The following is a 26,159-nucleotide window of genomic DNA, read 5'->3' on the forward strand; positions in this document are numbered from 1 at the left end:
TGTGTGTGTGTGTGTGTGTGTGCGTGTGTGTGTGTGTGTGTGTGCGTGTGTGGCCAGATGTTAGGGCAATTATTTTCATTAACAGTAGTGAACTAATAAACCAGTGAAAATCTTTTTAGTGCAACAGTGAGATGAATGTCAAGACCAAATATTCTCAAAGCAATACCACCCATGTCCTCTCCAGTGTCGGGTACTATATGGCTGTCAGGGACATCATTTTCATAGGCTTTATTTTGCAGCTGACAATGAATCATACAATGAATCAAAGGAAATAATATACATCTCAAGGAAGATGTTAACAAGATGATGAGGCGCATGCAAAATGAGAATCTCTTCTTTATCTGCTTTGTTTTGTTGTTGTTTGTTTTGTTTTGTTTTTTTCCACACTTCCTTCCCTCGGTACAGCCAGATGGCAAAGCTCCAGCTCTGCAGTCCTCTTCATACACTCATCATATTTGATGGGCATCCTGCTGCCGAGTTTCAAGGAGGCCATGTGTTTACGAAATGACACTTGTGACAAAAGAAAACTTCTATTTAGCAAGCTGATTCTTGGGCGAGGTGCACGGGGGCAGCAGTGTGTGTCTGTATGTGCATTTGTGTATGTGTGTGTGTAATTGTGGGGATGTATATACTCTACTTACATAGGCGCAAGGCAGTGGGAGAAAGATGGAATGTGTGTGTTCATACCAGTAGCAGCCATACTGTCTCTGTGTCCCACTGTTGGATGCTTGCTGTCTGTTAATTACACCCTGCGTCTTTCTGAGGTTTTTGTCTTTTACTATATTACAATACATTTTATTATCACTCGTGTGCATGTGCCATTCCAATACAGACAATCTTTTTTTTTTTTTCACATGGATATCATAAATATACATCGTGGGGTCTCCTCCGCTGATGGATTCAAACATTCAGGGCAAAGTTTGGTTTAGAAAAAAAATTCATCTGTCGTACATTTGCAACTAAAACAGGTTTTCTGTTGTTTATTTGTTCTCAATATGCTATCATCTTATCCTAATATAGTCTTTGTCTTCAATGGTGAGGAATTCCCATCAAAGTTTTCCCCTTCTGTTAATACTTTAGGGAATTTTCAAACGTCGGGATGTATGGCTGTAATGCCCCAAGATTTGTTCTCCCTGAAAGAAATGATAGAGTAAGAATATATTAACTACAGAGCAACCTGGCTTTATGGGGTCTGCAATTACTCTTACTTCATTTTAGTTTTATCAATATGCTAGACATAAATATATAGATATATATCAATATATGCTTTGAAGCATTCCTTTATTTTAAATTTTAAAGCCATGTTCATGCATTAAAAAGCAACTTCATATTTTTGACTGCAGGGTTTAGATGCAAATCCATGGGGCATTACGTCAAAAACCATAAACATCATAAAATAGGAAATAGAAATTAAAAATGGAGGCAAAAATGAGGAATTGCTCATTAATAACCAAATGCTTTCTTATTTGTTGATGTGAAAAACAAAAATTGTATTCAAGAAGGAACACAAAAAATGGCAAGTGCAATGAAAAATAAAAGCCATTTAAAGCAAAGTATTTTTATTCACACAAATTTAATAAGATATATAACAACCGTTTGGTCCATAAATATTTAAGGGGAAATAGTTTCTATACACCATCTTTATCAAGAAACAGGGAAACATGGACAATCTTGATAGAACACTTACTGTACTCAACTATTAACACGAAGATCAATATATAAGGTTCTTGGATTACCCAACTATATCTGAAAGAGTGCACAAATGCTTTCTATGACATCGCTGCCCCCTTTTTAACAGGATACACCATAAAAAGATCTTCGAAAATAAGATGCAAAACAGTACAAAACTAGTGAGGCGTCAAAAGGGTGTGAATCAGTTAACAAAGAACACATATATCCTGAATTTCACAAACTTTCTCCCAAGTTATCGCATAAGGCACATAGTAGAACTGAGTTAGGCATCTACTTCATGAAGTAGATCTAGAGTACCACTTTGTTCTACAATAGAACAAATTGTGACGCTCACAATGAAATGTATCAACTCCATTGAAGATTTGCTCTCGCCTTCGTTTATCTCTAAACCTTCAGCCAGAAGAAATGTGGGTTTTTTTTTTTGTTGTTTGTTTGTTGATTTTTGGTCTGATCGGTGGCAAGTGTCGTCAAAGAAAAGGAGAAATATGGCCAAAACAGGAGAACACATGGACAACGATTTCCACTGGCTGCCTCTTTCAACTCCGCCTATATCTGAGGTCATTTGAATGTTCATGTCAGCTCCATAAATCTAGTCTGCAACGTCGCAACCACTTAATTTTCTCATCCCTACTCCCTTTTTTCCCTTTTAAAAAAATCACATCGATACCCTGAGCAACATGATAAAACAATAATGCACTTTTCACTGGGCAGTATGTTGTCACTGTGCAATTGAGTTTATCTGTGGATTTATGGATGTGTTAACTAGGATCCGTTAAACTACAGTTAATCTACGAGGCCAACAAATCTGAATAAAAGTGCTCAGTCATGAAAACAATTGGTTACAACAGTGCCCATAATCTGCTCTCCAATCTGAATTTGTCTCGCTGATTTCTGCTTCTTCTGACTGCATTCCATGTTGAACAGTTATACAGATTGTGGGGATTCTTTCTTTCTTTTTGCTTCTTTCTCTTTATCACAGTTTCGAATCAAGACAGAACAAAAAGTATGCTATGGTTTCTTCCTGCAGTGAATAGGTGCAGAGGAAATCCAATTCACATGTTTTAACAACCAATGTCTGATTCCATCCAACTCAGTCTTTAAAAGACTGAAACATTCGGAGAGAATTAAAGCCTGTTTTCTGGAGTTACCCATATACAGAACATTCGACAAGTTTATTTCCCAAATTATTCCAAAGCAGAAAAAAATAAAAGATTTAAATTGGATAGTGCGAACACAGTGCATACATATACAGGATTCTAAGGGCAAAAATTATTTTTTAAATTTACCAATTAACCTTAAATTAGGAAGGGTTTGTTTTGTCATAATTAGATACAAATGTACAAATCAAGGAACAAAATTTTTCAAACAAGCTTTAGGTTGTTGTTGTTGGTGGGTTTTTTTTTTTTTCCCCCAGTGAATTGTGAAATCTGCGACAATTTTTTTTTTTCCTCCGAATGATTTCAAAATGTCCGGTCCAAAGTGAACCTCAGCACACTGTAAGACAACTACAGACACGGCTGCCATGTGGTTTCAGATGCTACACATTAAAATGATTTTCCTTGTGTTTTAACCTCGGCGCTGCTGTTCTTTGCTCTTGTTGTTCTTGTTTGTGTACACAGTACAGCACTTTCTGTTCCAAGGAGCTGTCTCTGGTTGATTTAAAGGTGTCACTTAAAAAAATAAAATGTAAATCGAGGGGAGGAAAAAATTTTAAAAAAAATTTAAAAATTAAAAATAAAAAAAAACAAAAGCAAATAAAAATCAGATCAAATAAAAAAAAATCAGTCTGCTCGAGATAGCTTGTTAGAAAAGGTTTGTCAAGGTAGTTTGTGAAGGACTCCCCGAATCATGGCTGTCCAAACTAGAGGTGACGGAGGTCACTACAGTGATAGAGGGGTTTGTCAGGTCTGTTAGTGTGGCCGCGCTGGAGGGGGGGGTCAGGGCCCCACTGTCGGATGAGGGTGGAGGGAGTGAGGTGCCATCAGCCTTATCAACACCTCCATTCTCCTGTCGTAAAACGTTCCTTCTGAATTTGGCTCTTGCGTTTTGGAACCAAACCTGCAAACCAATCCCAGTGTGTCTTTTACTTTTTATGTTTATGTACGATTAATTTTTAAAAAGAAAGAGTTAAATCATCTATAAAAATACAGACGTTTACATTGCATGTTATTACAGCGATTACTGTATCAAGTTGCCCTTTGCCTTACGTCTATAAATATTTATAAAGCAATTTTCAGACATGATTTTGATCTGAAGGGGCAGATAACAATGAACCACTTAGCTCCTAATCCACAAGAGTGTGGAATTTAATAGCAATTAAAAAGAATCATATTCTTTTAAATTTTTTTTTATCTGTGAGGTTGTTTTTTTTTCCCCCTCCATTCCACAGATAACAAGGACATGTGCACTCTCCTTTGACATAATATGATCTAGTTTTACACTTAGCTTTCTATGCTCAGGAACCACTTTCTAACCCAAAAACAACATTTAAAAATCTACAAAATTTTCAAATTAAAAAAAGGAAAAACCCTGATTATACATCTAATGACTAAATGGACCAATCAAACAAACGAAAAGAAAAGATGGCGTCAGTGATGATTCAGGTGTGAAATGAGAGGGACATGGAGGAGGGGGGTGGGGGTGGGGTGGGGGTTGCAGACATAGATATGGGGGTGATTAGATCAGTAAGAATGGCTCTCTGCTTACCTGTAGAACTCTCTTAGTCAGACCCGTTTTTTGGGCCAGCTGCTTTAAGTCCTTGGCGTCTGGATTGTGGTTGATGGCAAAGTAGGATTTCATTGTCCGCAGCTGATGGTGCTTGAAGGAGGTCCGCATGCGTTTGGTCTTCTGTGTTGGCGGGTAGGCCTGCTGGTCCCGGTCCAAGTGGTCAGTGTCGTTCTCATTACAGCCTGAGAGAGCAGAGAGTAGAACGGGGTTGAGCATTCGCTGCAAACAATCTCCAACAGTCATTTTTCTTTAATTTACGTCAAAATAATGGCTTTTTAGATGTATCTGCTTTTCAACTCCAGGATTTTTGTGACACGAAAACTCGGGTATCAAGATCCCGTCGAACCAGGACGCTGCTGTGACACTCGATTTCTGGTCCGGTTCCACATCAGAAAGATTTTTGCACAGGGAATCCACGGCAGTTTTCATTATATAATTGTGTTTTGTCTGCATTCATATACGTTGTGGTAAAATATATGAGATTGCGTGAGAATTATGCAACGACAAAATGTGAATCAGCCCAAAAAAACGGATATGAAAGTTGTGTTGTTTTTGAATTTATGAACAGAAATTGTGCTCATAGATTTCAAACAAAGCAAATATTTAAAAGATACACAGGGACTTAATATTTCTGCTGGTGTCTGCAACGTCTAAGAGGCCTAATGGGTCTCATTTGTCACCAGCTTATTAAAAAAATGGTGATGTGAAAACACATCCACTAAGTTAAACTCATACAGGGATAAACAGTGCTGGCAGGGTACGTTTCACTGCTTTAAAAAAAAAAAGAAAAAAGAAGCACTATATTGCTTCATAAATGTGACTTATGCGTGATTTTGTTTTTTACTGTTACCACAGCAAAAACCTTAAACAAATTTAAATAAGCAAAGTCAAAGTTCAATGAGCAACTGAGCGGACTGTGAATACAAAGGAAGTTTTTTTTTTTCCCAAAATGACGGAGTAGGTTCCACCGATTCCTTGTTGGAACAGAGATGCCGTTTGAATAAACAAAATAATCCCATCAAATTGTCAGAAACACATTCCCATACATGAAATATTCCGTGGTGGAATATTTAAAAATCCATCGAAATAAAGGAGGTACAGATTTTACTCTTCTTATCAATGTTATGACAGTAATGATTTATTTGGTCATGTGAGACGTGTTCTGACACGCGCACACACACACACACACACACACACAGATACACACACACACACACACACACACACCATCACTATGACAATCTATGTTCTTCTTTTGCACTTTTCACTGGGCTATGTTTCACTAGATATTACCCACTAGGGGTCTCTATATCCAAAGAAGACCCAACTTTACTGAGTGGTGTGGAATACACAGAAGACCCACAGAGTTCCCTGTTGAAAAGCAGTTTAAACGTGTTCACTAAAGACGAAACGAAACCTTGAACAAAACCTCATCATATTTGTCAGGAATGATCTGCAGAGCGATACACATTAACCTGAAAAGTGCAGCATTACATTCATACAGAAGAAGAAGAAATGAATACTCTGCAAAAGTGGAGAGATCAAGACCGACTCTTACAGCTGCTCCACGACTAAATCCATCTTCTTCTTCTCTTGATTTTGTCATTCAAATATTAATATGCAGTTGTTGTTTTTTTGCCTAATTTTGATTTTTTTTTGGGGGGGGGGGGTCACAAATTTATCACACAGTTATGACCTCTCTAAAAAAAATACTAGAGGTTATATTAAAGCTTATGTTAGAGGAGAGAATAATCCTATTAATTTCACGTATTTAAACACCACAAATGAAAATATACTAATCCCACTGGGGGGTTCTGCTGTTTCTGTGCTTCTAATGAGATCAGGAGGACATTATCTCATTGTATTTTACACTTTTTCAATCATAGCTGGATTTTTCTTTTGTACATTTTTCAGCAGCATAATGCTTTGATGGTTTGACATATTGTCCTGTTTACAAAAAATAATAATGATAACAATCACACGACTACAATTTAACTAACAAAGGCATCCATGAGAATTTGGTGGATTTGCATAATGGAATAATGGGATTGTGTTTAGGGATAACAAACCCGGAGCCCTTTCAGCCGGAGAGGCTGACTGCAGCGCTGCCTCTCCCCACAGCAGGCCCCCTCTGCACGGCGCTGCTGTGTCCCTGAGAACTGTGTTGACCGGCGCGCAGGAGGCCAGGGATTCCAACGTCACTTCCAATTAACGAAGAACAATTAACGCGCAGATTACCCTTATTCCTCCCTATTCATCAGGAACACAGGAAATTTAGCGCACAATGACAAACCTGTCAAGCGCACACTAATTCGCAGAAAGCAACAAAAATTGGGACGCGGCAGGGCGGTGCGATTCAGATCGGAGATGAAATCTATTAACAGTGGGACTTCGTGGAGACGGTGTTGTCTTTCTCTCGCTGGCACAAGTCAAAGACAATATTCTAATTTGGCCTCATTTTTAATTTTCTTTTTTAAATTTCATGTAACAATCAAAAGCCTCATTAACCCCCCCCCCCCCCCCCACACACACACACCTAGATTTATTCTGACCCAAATACGTCTCATTGATGTAAGTCGACGTGCAGGTTTACCGTCAGATTTCGATCATTTTCACAAAAACGGTGCGTAAAAGTCGCGTGGACCGGAAGCTGCGGATCGATTTTGTTCGCGGCTGCAGGCGCAGTTGGACACCGACAGCGCCCAGCTGCACTCACACATCCACCAGGACAGCTTTCAATCGCGGAACGTGGAGCAGCAGCTCGACCATTTCAGAATCTGAAGATCTAGATTCTACATCTGGCTGAAACAGAAGCCAAGTTTGTTTGTTTGTTTTTTAATTAATTGGGCCTTTTTGAAAAAAAAAGGAGTTTCCTATCCTTTCATGGCATATATATTTTAAGCTGTTGGGTTTTAAAAATTAACATTTTTTTTTAATTAACAAAATTTTAGAGCCATTTTTGAGTCTCCCAACAAACCTGTCCAGCAGGAGCTCATTGATCAGCGAGGGCGACTCAGTCTTCCACATGCACGAGGTCTTCTTCAGATATTATTTCATGTTTCCTTAAATATTCCTTTAATTTCACAGCTCTGGATAGATACTTCGGTGGGTGTGTTGCTGTAGGTCTCACCGTCACATTGTTATGCGCATATATTATTGAAGCGCACAGTTTCACTCTAAATCTGCGCTATTAGTCCTCCTTGGCAGGCGTGCGTTGCTCACATGAAGCGTGTATGTGTGTTTGTAGGCAGCAGAGAGGTGAGGCCTCCCTCTCACCTGTGTTGTAGCTGGGTATATCTATCCCCATGGCCGGGCTCTTCCTCTTACGCGGCCTCCCCTTCTGCGCCGTCCCGGTGCCGTTAAAGTAGGGCAGACTGAGGCCGCCGCCCTTGGCTGCCAGCTCGGCGAAGTTAAGCTGCGGGTGGTAGTCCGGTCCCTGCACCAGCGTCTCGAAGTGGAGCCGACAATAGACCAGGCTGTCCTTCATGCCGAAGTGGTCGCCGGTGGTCAGCGTCTTGTTGCAGGTGGTGCAAGTGAAGCAGCTCAGGTGGTAGACGGAGTCTCGCGCCCGCATCACCATCTCAGAGGCCGATATCCCGAGGTGGCAGCGCGCGCACCTCTGCACGGAGAACCTTCTGGAACAGACACATAGTCAAAACACCTCATAGAGACCGAGGGGAGGACAAACACAACGGTGGCGGACTCCACCACCAGCTTTATTATGACGCTGTCACGTTTGCCTTTGTCGCGCGTTTCAGTGACACGCTTTATTATTCATGGCCCCTTTAAACGAGGAGCAGAATTCGGGGATTATTGAGACATCGTTTGTTTTGTGTAACGCATTTCTAATCAAATGAAGTTCAGTCTGTATCACGTCTGTATTTGCTTGTTGCCTTGGTTCGGCTGGTAGGCCTGACACATTTCTTTCATTTTAAACATTAAAACGTGACATTTTGGGGCATTGCTCATATCCAAAAAGAACCTTTACAATTAGGTACCACACCTGACCCAAGGCAGCGTTTTTAGTTTTCTTAACTGGTGCATGCTGGGTCACTGAGGGACGGAAAAACATCATTAAAGTATACGGTGTTGTTTTTTGTTTATAATACAGAGGAACACACGTCAATCAGAGATTATATCTGAACCTAACACGAATAAATAAAAATGGTATTGTGATATATTTAACATTAGCAGGGCCCTTGGGAGACGGTTTCTCAGACAGACTGTAATATTTCATTCGGAAAAGATTGAGGCCTAATTGGGTCAGAAGTCACAATAATTAAATCTGAACGGCCACCGCCTGTTGATTCGGTTCTAACTCCAGAATATTTCACACACATACACACACGCACGCAAGCACGCACACACAGACACACAAAAGAACGTTAAACTATCAGTACTACAAGAATATATATTATTTTCCTCTAATTGCAACAGAAATAGGCCACGCGTTCACGTGCGAGCACGTGCACGTGACACGCTAAGGGACACACACACACACACACACACACACACTCACATTCTCGGCTGTGACGTAAAACGCGTGATTGAAAACCTTCATTTTTCTTACCTGTAGTAATCCTCTTTGCAATAGATACTTCCATCTTTAGCAAAACACGTTAGCTCCGATTCCAGCGCGAGTTTACATTCACAGCATTTGAGACAGCGCAGGTGCCACTGCTTGTCCACGGCCAGGAGGTAGTATCTATCCGAAATCTTGCCGCCGCAGCCGGCGCAGAGTGCAGGCTTCTCCGGGCTCATGGAAGGCATCGTCTGGGTCAGAGACGGAGAGGAAACGGTGGCTAGTAATAAATGTCTAAACACCATGAAATACCGTGCAAAATAAACGTAGAAATATCAAAGTAATAAGCGACAAGAATAAAACAACATTTTCTTTGACTCATTTTTTTAATATTCAAAGCAACAACGAGGCCTTTAAATTTTAAACTCAATGTTATTCGGTGGCTGCAGCAGCCTCGGTGTGACAGCAGGCCCAGCAAAGGGGGGGGGGGGGGGGGGCACATCCAGGATTACAAGGCTTTTGTAAAAGGAATTCTCTCTAAGAGGGAGATTGAAGCCTTCACTGCAAACTTCATTTAGGCATATAGTTTTATTTGTATTTTTTTTTCATGGATCAATACAAAAAAAAAATTAAATCAATCGTTTTTGGTCAGCAGAATAATTAAAAACTGTGTCTGAATACCAAAACATGGGCGAAAATATTAATTAGCTATCACAGCCATAGCTTGATATGTTTTTGGTTATTTGCTAAATTATTTGTCAGAGGACAAAACAACACAACTCAAATGTGTATGTTTTGATGTCAAGGGTCAAACAGGTTCTGGACAGTTGGCTTTTACCAATTATTTTTGGCTGCTAATTGAGCATATTGAATTAATTTGAAACGGATTATATCCACCTGGGATATAATCTGGAGAAATACCTCCAGTAAAACGTGTTTTGTTTTTTTTAAACTGAACAAAAGGAAGTAGCAGGATGTCTGGTCGCCCAGCCCCTAAAAACCCCTCCACGGTGCTTAGTGGAGCTTTACGCAAGAAAAGAAAAGAAAGGAGAGAGAAAAAAAACATGAAATTCAAGCAGCCTCTTACCGACTCTCTCCCGTTCAGCTGCATCCCCTTCGCCAAGCGCGACTCCGTTTTCGACCTTCGTTCCATCTCCTCCATGATTCCTTGGATGTGATCCCCGGAGATCCCGTGGAAAAGCATGGCTCCCGGTCCTGGACGCAACGTGCAACTGCCTGCCTCTGTCTTGCAGCCCACAACTTCCATATACTGAACTGCTCTCTCAGCGCATCCAACTGGGCTCTGAGGCTCTGAGAGAGGCGCGCGCACAAACACACACACACACACACACACGCGCGCGCGCACACACACACACGCACACACACACCACCACCACCACACAAACAACAACACAACCCCAAAGGTTCAGATCACCTCCTCGCCAGAGTGCAAAGGCAACTGGAAGAAAGGGAAAAAAAAAGAAAAAAAGAAGAAAAAAACTACAACATGGGTGTGACAGGAGGAGTGATGGTGGTGCACCAGCTTTTTCCTTCTTTCCGGGAATGTCTCTCCTCCAGAAAAAACATATAGTCCAAATGATGCGACAAACCCGTGAGGAAGTGGAGGGATAGAGGAGGGGAGGGGAGGGGAGGGGGCTTCAGTGTCAACACTGGCCAAAAAAAAAAATTAATAATAATAATGGCACAAAGTTGTTGTTTTTTTTGTTTCTTTTCGCTTCTCTCTCTCTCTCTCTCCCGATCTCCCAGTCAGGGATCCTTGGTGCTTGGAGGTCAGGTTGGGACTGCCTGGATTTGAGAACCGTGTCCTATTTGTGAAGAGAGCAAAGCCTGCCCAGTCTGAATAATTTGGTAGGAGGAGTTCCCCTTCTCTCTCTCTCTCGCTCTCTCTCTCCTCACTCACTCAGTCTCTCTCCTTCTCACCCCCCCCTCTCTCTCCATCGCCACTGTTTTCTATTCACCAACAAAGAACTGTCACTCTCCCCTCAAAAATTCTCCATTCAGCCTGCGCCAAGGACTTTATGGGATTGACATTTTCATTACTTTTACTCCCCAATTTCCCGGACAGGATGCAGGAGAGTGGCCATATAAGTCATGTAGTGAAGGGGACTCGTTCAGGTTTAAATGATTTCATGGATTTAAACAAATAGTAAGTATATAAAAAAGAAATATTTGCAACAACAGAAAAAGATTTCCACTGATCCTGAGTTTTATTGTGAAATTACATGACCAGCAACTAGTTTGGTGCGTGCGTGCGTGTGTGTGCGTGTGTGTGCGTGCGTGTGTGCGTGTCTGTGTGTGTGTGTGCGTGTGTGTGTGTGTGTGTGTGTGTGTGTGTGTGTGTGTGGGGCGGGGCAGTGATCAGTGATAGGCTAGAAGGCGGAGACACATTAAACATTATGAGAGAATTTTTTAAAAACACAAATGAATGAGATTTTGGTTAAAAATAAAAAAAAATTTTTTTACCCCCAAACACTTTGTGTGTGTGTGTGTTGTGGGGGGGGGGGGGGGCTTTTACATATTATGGGCTTATTCTGATAAAACGATGAAGCATCTTCTTACACGACAGGGTTTTCAGTGCGACATCAATTGTCGTCCCCTCGAACAGGAACTATTCCTTTCTTTCTTTCTAATTTCTCTCTCCCCAGCACAGACCGGGGCCTTGTTTATTTTCCGGACGAATTCATTTCATGATTTCATTTTTGCAACAAGAAGCGATGTAAGAACTCAAAAGTAGTGGCCATCACCGGTTATTGCATTTTTTTTTTCCAAGAAACGTTTTTCATTTAATGCTGACATAATATCATCACGAGCGACTAAGTTAGAAGGTGTGAAAACTATGTGACGCAATTTGAATAAACAGGAAGACTTGATGGTTTGTTTTGTTTTTTAAATGAACAGCTCAGGTTCTGTCTCCTGGCACACAGGCCTTCCTTCATGTCTCTAATATGGATTGCGAGTCACTACAAGCTCGATGACTGAATTCTGTTTTAGCCATAAAAACACACTCGACTGTCCCATTAATAGTTTTACTCAGACTCGGAGGTGTTAGTGGTGGTAGTGGTGGGGGCAGGTGTGGATGCTTCATCTCAAGACATTATCATGTGCATCCTCCCCTCCACCCTCCCCACCCTGAAGTTGTGTTGCCTTTAATTGGAGGTCCCTTGATAGCAACGCTATAAAGCGAGGCTTGAACCCTCCTGGCCGGACCGGACCTGCAGCTGTTCCGCAAAGTATAACGTTAATTTGCGCTCTGTCAGAGTCCCAGCACCAGCCAGACAGCGCTGAACACAGACCCCCCCCACCCCCACCCCCACCTCCAAAAAAGGACACAGGGAATTCATTTCACCTGGACAAAGAAAGAGACTCCCTGAGACGAATGATCAGCTATGTGTGATATTTAATCTGGCTGCCGAAAATGTTTTAAAAAAACACAAAACAAAACAAACAACAACTAGAGATTAAGACTACGCATATTAGGCCTAGACTATATAAGAAGACATCTATCATAGTGTTAATGTAGATACAGAGAATTGTTTTGACCCGTTGCCTGCAGCAGTAACATTTCATTTGACTGAAGAGGATTTAACAATGTGTCAGTGAGCACCAAGGGGCTGAGGGTATAATGGCTTTTTGTTGTCGTTTTTCTGTGTGTGTTTCGTTCCCTTTTCTTTGCAGCTAATTGGGATATTACCTGCCAAATAAATAGGATTTATTCGCTCTCTGTTATGATTTCCCAGTCACAGAGTTGCAAGGTTTTCCTGATTTATGCTTGAATTGGAGATATCAGAAATGTTTTGATCTTAATTTTGCGTAACATTGTTCCCCCCCCCCCTCTATTCAACGTCATAACCGGTTTTAATGAATTTTAAAAAATAATAATAATCCGGGGGATTTTGGTGAGAGAGAATTTTTTTTTTTACCAATTAAGCATCTCGTTTGTTCAAAATTATAAATTTAAAGTGGCTTTTTATTTGAAAGTAGCATTTTACTCCGTTTAGCACACTGACGCCATAAAAAGAAAGACAGCATAAATAAATTCATCACAGTGACGTGTAGAGTCTAAACTCGACCAGTGGACCACGGATTTGTCATATAAAAATAAACTTTTATATTTCAGCTACCAAATCCAAAAATGTTGTATTTTAGGAAATGCGTCATTTCATATTTCCCTTTGCATCGTTCTCAGAACTTTAAAAGACTTCAATGCAAGTCGTAAATATCTATTTATAGGATTAAAATATTATTCTGGGTTAAAAAGAAATCTTTACGAAATCCGCAAATAAAGACAAAGCAGAAGAATCGTGAGTTTACCATCCTTCTCATAACCCTGTCACGGTATTTACCAGGAACCACAACAGTCGCGCATTTCTCCACAAGACCCTTCTTTTCTTATTAATGAGCCTTTTTTTTGTTTTTTCTTCCAAAGAAAGACCTAATCTACAGAGAGGCTCTTACCTGAGGCTGTGCTGGATGAGTGGGATCCCTGTGCAAGCGTGCAGGCAGGCGGAGGCGCTCCGGACTGAGCTGCAGCAGCGCACAGAGGAGACAGACAGAGGAGACGCTGCCGGTAGATGGGGGCTGTTCCTCGCTTCTGAGCTCCACTTCTAGTTCGAGCGTCAATTAAAACACAGGACATTTAAATATTCCTCTGGCATGCAGGAGACACACCACACCGCTTACAAATGCACAGAAAACTGGGAGCGAGGAGCCAATGGCCTGCTCAACGTGGAGCTGATCATCTGGAGGAATAAAAAACCAAAACAAATGGAAAAAAAAACAATTATAGTCGCCATATATGGCAAACAAATATGCGAAATTTAACAGTATTCAAGAAAAATTTGGTGTTTTTTCGCTGTTACAATTAAGAATTCAGATTGTAGATTAAGATTTTGGCTGCAAACGACAGAGAAACCGCCATTTTCACTTATTAAGCTTAAAAATCTTGACGACAAAATGATCCTACACGTTAGATCATATGGTAAAAAGAAGATGTAACGGCTATTACAGCTTTAATTGCAGGTTGGCGAGCAGAGGTGTGTGTGAGTGTGTGTGTGTGTGTGTTGCTTATGTCTTTCAAAATGAGGAAGATTGGGAGCAAACACAGGCCTGCAAAAAAAAAAAAAAAAAGAGAAGAAACTGGACTGGCAAAAACAAATCATACAATTATTTAAACAAATATTTGAATAATTTAGGTAAATTACATATTGTAGACATGGGTCCAAAAATGGGGGAGTAACCATAACATACACAATAAGGTAAATATAATTAAATGATGCTTATCATCCACACTGTTTACCTATAGAATTTTTTTAGAGCAGAATTCTAACGGGGTTTTTTTTTTAGATGATTTTTTTTTTCATGACAATTATTTCTCTTCCTCACCTGGAGAATCTAGATTATAAATACAAAGCAGCATGGAGTCCAATCTTGTTTCCACTCATATTGGAACATCAAAAGAATAAAGAGAAATAATGAAAATTTCACCACTGATGAATGCTTTTAGCTTCCTGGTTGTTCTTGTTTTGAGGATAGTTTAACCAAATGAAACAATATTACCTCGCACTAAATGTATTTCTTAGGAGTGTTGGCTCATTATTCACCTGATAAATATGAAGGCCATCCACTTGGGCATCCACCTGGATTGACCTGTTAACATGACACGGGGAGGTCATCCAGGAGACAGGATCACACTGGAGGACAACACACTGAGATGCAGTGATTCCAGTTGACAAGTGACTAGGATTCAGTCAGTGTGGCTGAGAGCAATGGGCGACATTTAATTACACCTCTGTACTGCTTGCATAAATGATCATGTGCCATGCTGCAAACAGTCACTGCTAACAGTCATTTTGCTTTGCTCCTTCTGCCTGGTTTGACATCACAATGTATCTCATCAATAATGCAACGGCACTGAGATCCATTTCACTGTGTACCACCATGCCAGCATGATACACACAGAGGCTCCGCAGCATGCTTTGGTTCAGCGATGCAACCGCAGATGCAGCACCAACCTGCCCGCCCGCCTGCCTGGCTCCTCTCTGCTGTAGGGCATGGTGGTTATTATACCACACATCCAGGGTTCATCTGGCGTTATCATTTCTGGGTCACCTCAAGTGACACTCAGTCATGCAGAGGGAGCTCTCAGTCACTCCCAAAGCATGGCCAGAAAAGGAGGCGAGGAAGGAGGCAGGGAGGCTCTCCCAGGATCCACTGGTGCAGGGAACCACAGGCTAAACACTGACAGAATGAAGGAGAGGAGTGGGGAGAGACGGGGGGGGGGGGGGTTGTTGAAGAGGAGGAGGAGGAGGAGGAACAGAGGGAGGAGTGAAGCACTGTAAAGCTGTATCCCAGTCACATGTACCCCAGTCACATGAGCCTGGCTGGGTGGGAGGATGATGGTGAGACATCCTGGAAATATTTACAAACACACTTGACATGGCTTCATAATTATTGGAGGAAGGACACATGAAAAATACTCAGCAGCGATGTATCCAAATTGCTATTTTTTTCATTGGTGATACCAGGAATTAAAATATCTTACACTAGCTAAACTGTCTTACACCTATAAATTGATTTTTCAGGCATCTCAATCCCCATGAATCCTGTTTTTCATTCCCACCCTTATTTTCTCTCTCCAAGTCACCCCCCTCGCCTTCTCCAACTCCCTGCATCTTCCACTTTCTGTCTCTTCCAGCCACATCCCCCTCTCCCTCCCTTCACCCCCTACCTCTCACCACCACCACCACCACCACCACCACCACCACCACCACCCCTTCCTCCCTCCACCCCTCCTTCGATCTCCTCCCTGCTCTGCTCTGCTGGAGCTCAAATCACAACCCCAGTCCCTGGCAGATGGAGGATAGGAGAGGGAAGCTCTTAACTAGCTAGCCTGAGCCTCTACTCTCTGCACACCAACTGCTGCCTGCCTCCCCTCCTTGCCTCCAGAACAGCTTCAACAGCACACCGCCACCTCCTCACACACCCCCTCCGTCTCCTCTGGGGACAAGGGTATCCTCCTGGGGAATGGTGCACGTATTAGTCCAGATCTGGCCACACTAAAAAGGACATGGTAACATGATAGATTGATGTTCTTTAGCGATATATAACAAAGCAGCTTTTCTGGGGAGCCACGCCGGTTTAGGTGATGCTTGTATACGGTGTCAGGTTGTCAAACAGGTTCTTTCCTCCTGCTTCAACCACTCAAGCAGGATAGAGAGACAGGAGTGACTGATGTATTTCAGAGGTTTACAGCACTAAAAAATATGATGCATTACGCCTTGTAAATGCAGACAAGAACTCCAGCTATGAAAGAGGCAAATAAACAAAGCGCCTCTGGGATACTTGGGTATCTGTGACACCCCTGACTCTCCTTTTATCAGGCCTCATCTGGCTGCCACCACTTGGCCTGGCGTGAGCCTGACCACCAGTTGCGGTGCAAGGGAGAAACTGCTCCTCTGTGCTATTTGCAGCCCGGTCTGTCCAAAGGAATCTGATGGCCTGACTGTCATTCAGCGTCCATGTGTGTTTTTTATCACTAATTCTACCACAGGGATCTGGTTGTCCATATGACCACTGTGGAGGCTGCTGCCCCGAGGCGAGCTGACATTGTCTGTGTAGAACGACCAGACGTTGATGTAGGGGCTGCTCAAATGCTGCTTGAATATCAAGACACACGTGCACGCACGGACACGTGCACGCACTCAAACACATAAAGCAGTGCCCAGCCAATCGCTGTGACTGATGTTCCTTTCAGCCATCATAAGACTGACACTCAAGTTTTTTCCCCCCGCCAACCCTGTGTGTCAGTTTCTGGCTGGTCTGGCCAACAGAGATGGAGACACTGTAACTGACTGTGGTTGGAGCCACTGGCCGCAGGGCTGCTGTGCCTGTTTGAGATGGAGTGTGTGTGTGTGTGTGTGTGTGTATGTTGGAGGGAGATGGGGGGGGGGGGGCTGCTTGGCCTGTCAACTGGTTGTGACTAGAGCCTGTCTGGTCACCGCTCCAAACTGGACAGCTCTCTTTTTCTCTGCGGCTAATTCCATCGTCCTGCAGAAAGGCACATGGTACATAGCTGCCACACCGCTTCAGTGCAGCATATGCTTCAGCTGAAGGTCAGAGATGTTCAGTCCAAAATGCCTGAAATAAACACCTCACATGTCTGCTTGGCTTTTGTTCCACTCTCTCTGCTCGTGTAGATTTGCATACTGAGCAATAAAACTTTTAACATTTCCGCATTTTTCATCATCGTGCTGGAATTGGATAAAATAAAATAAATGCATTAATTACCTCTGCCAAAGAGGTAATGTTTTCACTGCTGTTTGTCAGCCTGTCAGTAGCATAATGCACAAATATAGCATGAGCCAAGGAAAACGCCACTGGAGGCAACAATTATTGTTTTTTTAACACTTCTGATGTTCTCCTCCTACTGGGTGAACCGGGTCGTTCTCAGATTTGGTCAGAAACGCCTTAAGAACTTGGCAGGGCGTTACGGCGAAGACTGTGAAGTTTTGTCAAGTGACGTTACCCTGGTGAGACGACCGTGGTTGAAACTGGACGGTCTAATCTATTCCAAATGTTCAATGTCAAGCATAACGCCAACGTCAACGTAAACAATTAAACCAGCACAAATGGGTCACAAACCGTTTTAACATAACTTTTAGGGGTCAGATTAGGTTCCAGATGAACACTCCTAAACACAGGAATACACAAACTTAATGCATAAAGTACGTGTTTACTTATGATACGGGATTTATGACAAATGATTATACGATCAAATTAATTGCCAATTTTAATTACTGATAAATGGTTTCGGTCTCTCCCAAGCAAAAATGTTGTAGACTCAAATCTTGGGAAGTGCTGATGTTTTTTGTTGTTGTTGTTGTTTTGATAAATGAAGGGTCATTGGATTTGGGACAACCGAGTGAACAAAAGAAGCAATTTCAATCAACACGTCACTTTTTTTAAAGAATTTTCCAATTTTTTTTTTTTTTTTACATTTTATGGGCAGAAAAATTATTTGATCAATTGTGAAAATAATCCGCAAGTTAATCAGTGACAAACGATATCTGTTAAGTAAACTTGAAGAGCTAACTTTGTCTAATTTTACTTATTTCGAATTTTGAATGGAGACTAAAGACTAAATAGTATTTTATCTGGGTATTTTAATGTGATTCAAAAAAAAGGAACTGAACACTTCTTCAATCGACATCCTTAACTTGTCAAAAGCATTCATTTATCTACAATTAATTAAAGTCAATTCCTTATTTTAGGACATTAAATAGGAAGACAGAATCTGATGGAGGTGGTGGTGACTGGTCTGGTTGTGGAGGAAGGAGCAGGCTGCTGCTGCTTGTGTCTCTGTCACCAACTGCTCAGCTTGAACATGATTTAAAAAAAAAAACAAAAAAACTGTGCCATCAATGGACTGGCAAGGCGTGGAAGGACGAGGCAGACATGAAAGTTGGCCTATTTCATGGTCAGGCTGCAGGACCATCGAGGCCCTGAATGGCAATGCCTCTACTCTAATGTGACAGACAAGTCCCCAGGCAAAACCCACAGAGTGGCGGCGGCCAAGCGGGGCCAGGTAGCCTACTTGATGAGTGTGACACCTTCACGGTCCCACTGTAGGAATGTTGCTGCCGCACGCTCCGCTGCCTCGGTTTAGAATAACACCAAATAAATTTGCCTCTCATCCAGCCTGACGACGCGTCCCCACGAACCTGTCCTCCTCAGCACTGTTGGGATCACGAATCTCCTTGTAGACGCTCACAGGGCTTTGCTCCGATCACTAAGCACTTGCCTGTGGGACCCACCTGCCGAGGAAAATTGTGGCCGTGCCAGTAGGCGGCTACAACAGAATTCCACGGCAGACAAATCCTCTCATCCTGACGCTGTTTGCCCAGTCAGGCGGAAACAGGCAAGCGTGTGTGACATGTTCAGAGCAGCGCCTGAAGCATCACTGCCTGCCCACATGCACCAACAAATCAAGGCGTGCATCTTTCCTCATCTCCTGCAAGCACAGGTAGTGCAGCGCTAGCTCTTGACCTCACCTAGTACTATTACTGTGGGCTACAAAGTGCAGTGTTTAGTGAAACCTTTATTCTATATTGGCCTATTAGGAGCCACAGGGTGTTCTGACAGAGTAAGCCTGCCTATGCATGCTCTTAAACATGGGCTGATCTATTGCAGGGCTGGGATGAGAGAGGCCCTGGAGTTCATTAGGCTGCAGCTCAGGAGAGCAGCCGCAGGGAGCTGTGCCGGAGCCAAGTGTTGCCAGGAGGCTGAGCTGCGAGTCCAGTGGGGCTGCTGTTGATGTCCATGGCGTGTTTGTTAACAGCCTGATTCCATCAAGTGGTATAAAAGCAGGGCAGCTGAGTGTGAGGGCTGACCCTTGGCCCTTGCCTATTTTTAACAACACAGCATTTCAGTCAAAGGTAGAGAGTTCAGTCGAGCACTTGTGGAGTGTAAATGATGCTAATATTCATGGAGTCATACATTTGGGAGAGAAAATAATAAGTGATGCAAAGAGAAAGAGCAGGAGCTTCTATCTGTAGTTACTTTCTCTTATATGCCCTTTATCTGGAGGGCAAACATCTAAAATGCACTTTCAGTTCTCATTTCTATACTCCCACAACCCTTGTTAATACATCTGAGGAATAACACAAAATATCACGTACCAAAAAAAATTAAGTTCACTGTATTTCATTGGATATTCAAGGAAATGTATCAAAAATGTGATAAAATACTATTTTACATGGGTTTCTAGAGAACAAATCCTTTCTCCGCCTTCTCTGTCTTGTGAGAATGAAAATAATCCTCAGAATAGTTGTGATTTATTGCACAGACACTACCCGCATTTCATCATTCAGTACACTGCTGAAAAAAGACTGGCTCTCAAAATAGTCCAACTAGAGACAGCGACGTATGGTGGGCTCCAGTCTCTTACAGATTACCTTTTAGCATGCTTGACCTAAACATAAAACAGAGAATTCCACTGCTTCTTCATGGCCGGGTCCTTCACGTTGACTTGGCCATATGGACACTGCAGGAGAGAATGAAATAATTAAACTGTGTTAAACGGCTGCATGTGGAGTAAAACGTGAAGTCACACAGAGGACAAGACGTGACGGGAGCGGGAGCGAACAAGCCAAAACACAAGAGCAAAGCACAAAACAGAGGGCGAAAGGACGAGACGGAGACGGTACAGACTTAAGGGAAGAGCTGGACATCACATTTGGAGGTTAAGATAATCAGGAGAGCCATCCTCCTTCCTTTTACAGTCCATTTAAAAAGGCAGTTTTGGCAGAAGCTTACGCCAAACCTGAAGAGGGGAAGAGCGTGTGCACAGCTACGAGTTGTCCGTTCATCAGCAGGATATCGCAAAAACTGAAACATGGGTTTGGATGAAATTAGTTGTGTCTGAAATGTGTTGTTCATTATCGTCCTCTACTTGCAGGCTGAAAAGGCAGAATTCAGAATTGAATATTCACAGCTACATTGTTGTTTAAATTTGTTCACGAGGGCAACACGAGCCTGCGGCAGCAGCCAAATCTGGTACGACACACCCTCTCTCTCTCTCACTCACACACACACACACACACACACGATAGAAAATCCAGCATGTTTTGGAATATTTGCTGCATATGGAATGTAAAGTCAAACGATTCAAAGTAGATATGTTGCATCTTGTTGTTGTATTTTGATGAAGGGTCATGCGCTTGAATTGATCGATCCTTTTCAGCACCACGGACAGCTAACGTTCCATTTCTCCTCCCTACTACATGCAAAGACACCGGCAACGTTGATATTCACAAATGACCTCTAATCAATGTCTGGATCGGAAAAAAGTACAGAGACGAACGGTATGGAACAATTAAAGTGAAGCGAAAACAATGTAACCAGAGAGCTCACATGTCTGCACGCGCTGCCACAGCATTTCCCTCTCTGAAGGTGGGTATACTCTGTGAACACCTTGTACCCACTGGAAGGGTCAACATACATCTGCTTCTTTGCCTGAACAGAATGAAGATATTATTATTTAATTAGTGCAACATACAAACACGTATGCTGGTGTATGACCCCTGCATACATAACCAGTATACAGTATATACACTCAAAGGCAAGAAGACAACTGAACACATATACGTGGATCAACAGATTGTTTGGGGTCAAGGAGAAGAGGGGACTGATGACCCCTTCACACTAAAAACAGATGCGAGGGTTTAATCTTTTATATTAGTCATTAATTACCGATGTCCTTTTTGTGTGCAACTCAGCTGCTGACAATTTGCTAGGATGAATCAACTGATGGCGATTTTACTTACTTTTGAGTGGTTTAATAAAACATTTCTGACACCATCTTTCTATGACCAGCCATTCATGACAGGGACGCAGGGAAATATCAGCATTTGTATCAGTAACGGCAGATATTTTTTTATTAAATCCAAAACTATCTTACTCAAGTGCTCCTCTTCACTTATCATCTGTTGTTTATAAAGAATGTGTTGAATATATGATTTATGGGTTTTTGGAAAGAAAGAAATATGTTCAAATTCAAAACGTTAACGTTTGTTTTTCAATATGCATGAATGTGAAAAATCCTATAAACTTGTTTTTATACAGGTGATAAGACAAATATCGGCTAAATCGGCTGTAAAATATCAGCAAAAATTCCAATATCGTGCAATCCCTAATTCATAAACACACAACTGCCTTCTGCAAGTGAAAAACACTGAACTCCTGTGCCGCCATCCCTTAGGAAGTTCGAAAATGTCATCTCTCAGTCTGTTTCAAAGTGAGAGCCCACTAGTTGGTGAGCTTTGACAGGCCACAAAGGGAAAAAGGCCCCAGGGCTTTTGGTGACACAGCCTGTCATTTCACATGGCATTGCAGGACCACATAGTCAAGCTGGCATAGCAGGGCCCCCCTCTGTATTGTGCTTTTCCCACCCAGGCCCTAACACTCTCCTCAGGTCGTGGCCAACTTGCCTCAACTTCATCCGCACTCAGAAGCACAATATTTACACCAGATAAGCCCACAGGCACGCAGATGCACCTATTCACCGCCGTCACCAGCACACAGCTCACCGGCTGCGTTTGATGGAGGAGCAGCTAGAATTTGGTGAAGACGATGGAATTGCTGACAAAGAGGTGATCATTTTCATGCACGTCATTGTCAAGAGCAAGGGTGGGTACGCTTGTGTTGCGACCAGGGTCATCACCGTGACCAATAAACTGAATAATTCCATGAAGTTGGAGGGTTCACTCAAAGATTGAAGTACCTAGGACTAAAAATGTCAGGCCTGGAACAGAAGACGAGCTCCGATGTGACATTTGCTTAGTTGTTATGGATACAAGCATGTGCGAAAGGACTGTCATGTAGTGTGATGCTAGTGTATGTTGGGATGCTGCATACTGTGCTAAAGACACCTTGTTTCTGGGTGAGTTTGATCATTGCTGAAAGTGTCAGGTTCACTGTTAAAGTCTTGGCTTTTTTGGAAGATAAAAGTAAAATAATTGTCCATTCATTCATATTTTAGCACGACATCATTTACTTTTTACAGGATTTGGCATCAAATATGAAGGTAAAACGTTCTTAAGAATAACAATACTGAGAGTCAAAGCAACCGGTCAATAAACTATTATAGACAATCAAGTATTATTTCTTCAGATGATTTCTGGTGGTTCGACGTTTGGGTTTGCTTTTAAAACCATTTATAAATGATAAGTCTAGTGTTTAAGAGGACTTAAATACGTCACACTGGGATGTACAGTGATACTCAACAAGGTTAGCGCTGGTCTACAGACAAGACATGGATGCCAGATATTAGATTTTTTTTTTTTTTTTTTACCAATACGCCATGATAATGAACAGTAAGAGATTTAAGCAAAACCGTGCACCCCTAATATTCAGCTACAGTTTTTCCATTTATCTTATTCGTGAAATTACATATTTTGGATTTTGGATTCCATTCAGGCAGTGCAGTTTTGAGATTCATATTTTCCACGCAGCTTTGAGAAAGACTTGAATGTCTGCATTTTTTCCGCACTGATGGCAAAATGCACGTGTTATCGCGTTCAGAGCGGCTTTAGTTGAGGACAGGCGTGCATGTGTCTACACCCCTGTGGCGCACCTCTACTTCTGAAGCTGGTCGATGCATGCGATCATGTAGATGTTACCCTCCTTATACTTCACGACTTTTACTGGCTATATTGCATATAAAGATCCCGACCTACGTGTGGGAGCAGCGGGGGATTCTTCCTCGTCGTGGTGACTCCCACAGGTGTGTCCTACCTCACAGGCTTCTCTGTGGATCCTGTGGATGGTCGTCTCCTCCTCGGTCAACTCTCTCCTCCCTGCTCGGTGCTCCTTCTGGTCGGCTCCGGTCTTCCTCTCTTCGCGGACCTGTAACCTGCTTCTCGAACTTTCCTCCAAGGACTTCGATATCGACATTGTTACAAGTCGGTTTCTGAACTGAACCTGAATCAGTCTGCTGATAAATGTTTTAGTTGGATGATGTTGGTGAAACATGCTGTGAACACGTGGCAGGGGAAGTTGTTAGTTCGGAGGTTCTACTTTCAACATTGCGTTTCGCTTTGTGCTAAAAAGAAAAAAAACAACAACGTCAACACTGTGCAGCATGTTGTCTTCTGTCTCCTCTCAGTTACACAGTTCAACCTACTTCCTGCTTTATTGCGTCACACCAGCGTCATGTGACCAGCTCAAGGGTCCACACAGCGCCCCTGCTGTTTGAGAGCAGAACTGAGGTCTGACTGGGTGTGTAAGGACGTGTTAACTGCCTTTACTCAGAATATTTCCTCAAACCAAAAGAAAAATCTGAACAAACGCAGTTTTAAATGTCACCAGCCCAGATAAAAGAGATGCAGAGCTAAATAAAGAAACTGCCAGTTGAAAAACCTGGTCTTCCAGCATCATTATTGAATTATTTCTTTCCTAAAAGTGTCAGTCCACCCAATTCCAAGGACTATTTTTTCCTCTCATTTCCACCAGTAGAATCTACAAATGGACATCTGATCAGAGGTGGCAGAAGTACACACTTTTATACTAAAAAGTTACCTTGGTGAAAATAAAATTACTAATTCTTTACTCAAATAGTAGGTTAAAGGTATAAAAAATAACATTTTTTTCCATTGAAGGTCGTTTCTGGTGGCTGTTTTTTTTGTTTTGTTTTTGTAAAGCTAGCCGAGCTTCTCATAATTCTATAAATTAATACAGAAATGAAACAGTTATCTGGCTGATAACCGACGCTATGTTTGCAGTGTTTTTGGTTTAGTTGTTTTCTAATACTAATAGAGTTTTATTTAAGTATTCAAAAAATAAAACTGTACTGGACCTTTTGTTCAGGGTAGCAATAAAAATAATCACAAAAAAACCCAATTATTTAAAGTCTTTTCACATTAACACATAAACAGTGGCCACCTTATTGGCTGATATCAAAAACCGTTGTACTTTCTTTATTAATCTATGGATGTGGAGGAGGTAAATAACGCAGGTACGTCTCTGATAAAACTTTCAACCACTTTGCTTTGACTTTGTTTGAACGCACTGCAAACAAAGAAACCCTCACATAATACTAAAGTAATACGGCGACTTGGACGAAGCACTGCAAGGTTGATGAGCAGACATTAATGAGTCCTTTCAAGGTTATCCAGCGCTGTAAGCCACCTCGATGATGTGTCGACTCGAGGATTCTGGGTAATGAGAGCTGACAAGTGTCTTTTGACTGACATTGGAGGGTTGATTTACCCTCGGACAAATTACACATCAGTGGTATAAAATTTTTTTTTTTTAAATCTGTATACATGTCCGCCGTGGGAACGATGTGAACACACAAAGAGCAAGGTGTCGTCCAAAACAACGTTATAAAAGTCATATGATTAAAAAATGTACGATGCAACGGACCACAGAATGCTGTTGTGCAACTGGGCTTCTGGGAATTTGTGTTGTATATTTTCTTAAATGTGACATTTCTTGAACGTGGTCATGTGTTAAAGCAGTCTAAAATAAATTTCCTGTCCTTCTGAAAGACAATGGGAAGCTGTGGTGTCATTTGTGACCGTTTTTCTCAAATGAACAAAATCTGGGACTGTTTACAGTTCCTTGAAATGTGAGGCCTCTCTGGTTTCGCTGCTACTAACGTGTGCGTGGGTTTGCTCATGTGTTTGTGTGTGTGTGTGTGTGTGTGTGTGTGTACACATACGTCTGTGTGCACGCAATCATGTGTTTTTTCATGTTATGGTGGCAGCAGCCCTGCCATCATCATTTCGTACGAATACCTGAAACAGCATGCCCCAGTTTGCTACCACTTAATTACCTTCCAGTCAGCCTGTAGAAATCTGGCTCTGATCCAGACAGACTCTCTGGGGACCCGAGAGAAATACATCTAAGACATTGGTTTCAATTTACCACAGGACAAATATTGCTTAAACATGAGATTAAATGCAAACCCTGGGGTGAAGTCCATTCTAAAACTGAATTTATGCTGCACAGTATTCTATTGATTTCAGACAGCAGAGTCAACATCCATACAAAAACATAAATCTCCACCAGGATTAACACTTTACATCACACCAATATTAAGTCATTCTGCCATCAGGTGTGACTTTAGGGAGTTGGTCCTCTGACAAATAAAATCTCTGGGCTTATAGAAACTGTGGCTAGAAACCCCAGAATATGAATTTTCCCCATTCAAACTAATATTGATATCAAAGACAAGACAATATCATATTCTAAGGTGCATTTTGCCTTTAAGAAGCAAGTTGATTTATGAATAATGTGTGAAATACAGAGCCGCAAGTAGACTATCTATGCGCTTTGTGTGCGCGAAAGAAATTCTTTTTAAGTTAAGAGTTTATGTAACTCCTCTGTGTGGTGACTCAAGTATTTATTTCATGTGCAAATTTTAGCGTTAAGTGTTCCTGGAAGTAGCATACACACGAATGTAATAATATAACGTGTATGACATCATGTCAGTTTTCAGTATTTTTTTTTGTTTTGTTTTTTTATTGTTCACTGCAGTCTGATCAGCTGAACCAGTGGGAGATTTAGGATCTAGAACTATGGTACTTCAGCTAAAGTGGAAGTAAAACTATTAACCCTGCAGTCAAAGCCTTCTTCTTTGAAGGAACACGCCAACTTTTTGGCAAATGTTTTTATGTGGCATGCTTCCTCAACAAGA

The 26,159-nt window shown here is 41.9% G+C and overlaps 2 protein-coding genes across 6 annotated transcripts; both read right to left on the reverse strand.

Annotated features, from left to right (window-relative positions):
- Positions 1-200: 200 nt before the first annotated feature.
- lhx9 (LIM homeobox 9) lies at positions 201-15,164 on the reverse strand. 4 transcript variants are annotated; one of them, XM_086223386.1, is made up of 7 exons: positions 14,563-15,155; positions 13,418-13,566; positions 10,029-10,252; positions 8,990-9,192; positions 7,696-8,054; positions 4,399-4,601; positions 201-1,133 (listed from the first exon to the last, which is right to left on the reverse strand). In XM_086223386.1, exons 1-7 carry the CDS (start codon positions 14,616-14,618, stop codon positions 1,077-1,079), a joined length of 1,251 nt encoding a protein of 416 aa, XP_086079512.1. In that variant the 5' UTR covers positions 14,619-15,155; the 3' UTR covers positions 201-1,076. The 4 variants fall into 4 exon arrangements, with proteins under 4 accessions (XP_086079512.1, XP_086079511.1, XP_086079510.1 ...); XM_086223385.1 differs by lacking the exon at positions 201-1,133 and adding an exon at positions 1,543-3,750 and having other exon boundaries at positions 7,696-8,051; positions 14,563-15,164; XM_086223384.1 differs by lacking the exon at positions 201-1,133 and adding an exon at positions 1,543-3,750 and having other exon boundaries at positions 14,563-15,161.
- A 724-nt stretch (positions 15,165-15,888) lies between these two features.
- c14h1orf53 (chromosome 14 C1orf53 homolog) lies at positions 15,889-23,662 on the reverse strand. Of its 2 annotated transcripts, XM_086223389.1 has the most exons (4): positions 23,255-23,662; positions 20,873-20,974; positions 19,915-20,003; positions 15,889-19,363 (listed from the first exon to the last, which is right to left on the reverse strand). In XM_086223389.1, the coding sequence occupies exons 1-3, from the start codon at positions 23,489-23,491 to the stop codon at positions 19,932-19,934; spliced, it is 411 nt and encodes a 136-aa protein (XP_086079515.1). In that variant the 5' UTR covers positions 23,492-23,662; the 3' UTR covers positions 15,889-19,363; positions 19,915-19,931. The 2 variants fall into 2 exon arrangements, with proteins under 2 accessions (XP_086079515.1, XP_086079514.1); XM_086223388.1 differs by lacking the exon at positions 15,889-19,363 and having other exon boundaries at positions 19,371-20,003; positions 23,255-23,660.
- Between the last annotated feature and the right edge of the window lie 2,497 nt (positions 23,663-26,159).

The sequence above is a fragment of the Aulostomus chinensis genome, chromosome 14 (assembly GCF_037954235.1).
Source record: "Aulostomus chinensis isolate RoL2024-O1b breed Wild chromosome 14, RoL_Achi_v1.0, whole genome shotgun sequence".
Classification (NCBI taxonomy): domain Eukaryota; kingdom Metazoa; phylum Chordata; class Actinopteri; order Syngnathiformes; family Aulostomidae; genus Aulostomus; species Aulostomus chinensis.

Coding starts and splice junctions, on each gene's coding strand:
- lhx9 (XM_086223384.1), bottom strand. CDS start 14,618: ATGTTAACAGGTCAATCCAGGTGGATGCCCAAGTGGATGGCCTTCATA. Junction 10,253..13,417: donor CTCATCCAGCACAGCCTCAG/GTAAGAGCCTCT, acceptor CGCCTCTCTCAG/AGCCTCAGAGCCCAGTTGGA. Junction 3,751..4,398: donor TGACTAAGAGAGTTCTACAG/GTAAGCAGAGAG, acceptor ATTGGTTTGCAG/GTTTGGTTCCAAAACGCAAG.
- c14h1orf53 (XM_086223389.1), bottom strand. CDS start 23,491: ATGTTTCACCAACATCATCCAACTAAAACATTTATCAGCAGACTGATT. Junction 20,975..23,254: donor TCCACAGAGAAGCCTGTGAG/GTAGGACACACC, acceptor CATTCTGTTCAG/GCAAAGAAGCAGATGTATGT. Junction 20,004..20,872: donor GTGGCAGCGCGTGCAGACAT/GTGAGCTCTCTG, acceptor TCTCTCCTGCAG/TGTCCATATGGCCAAGTCAA.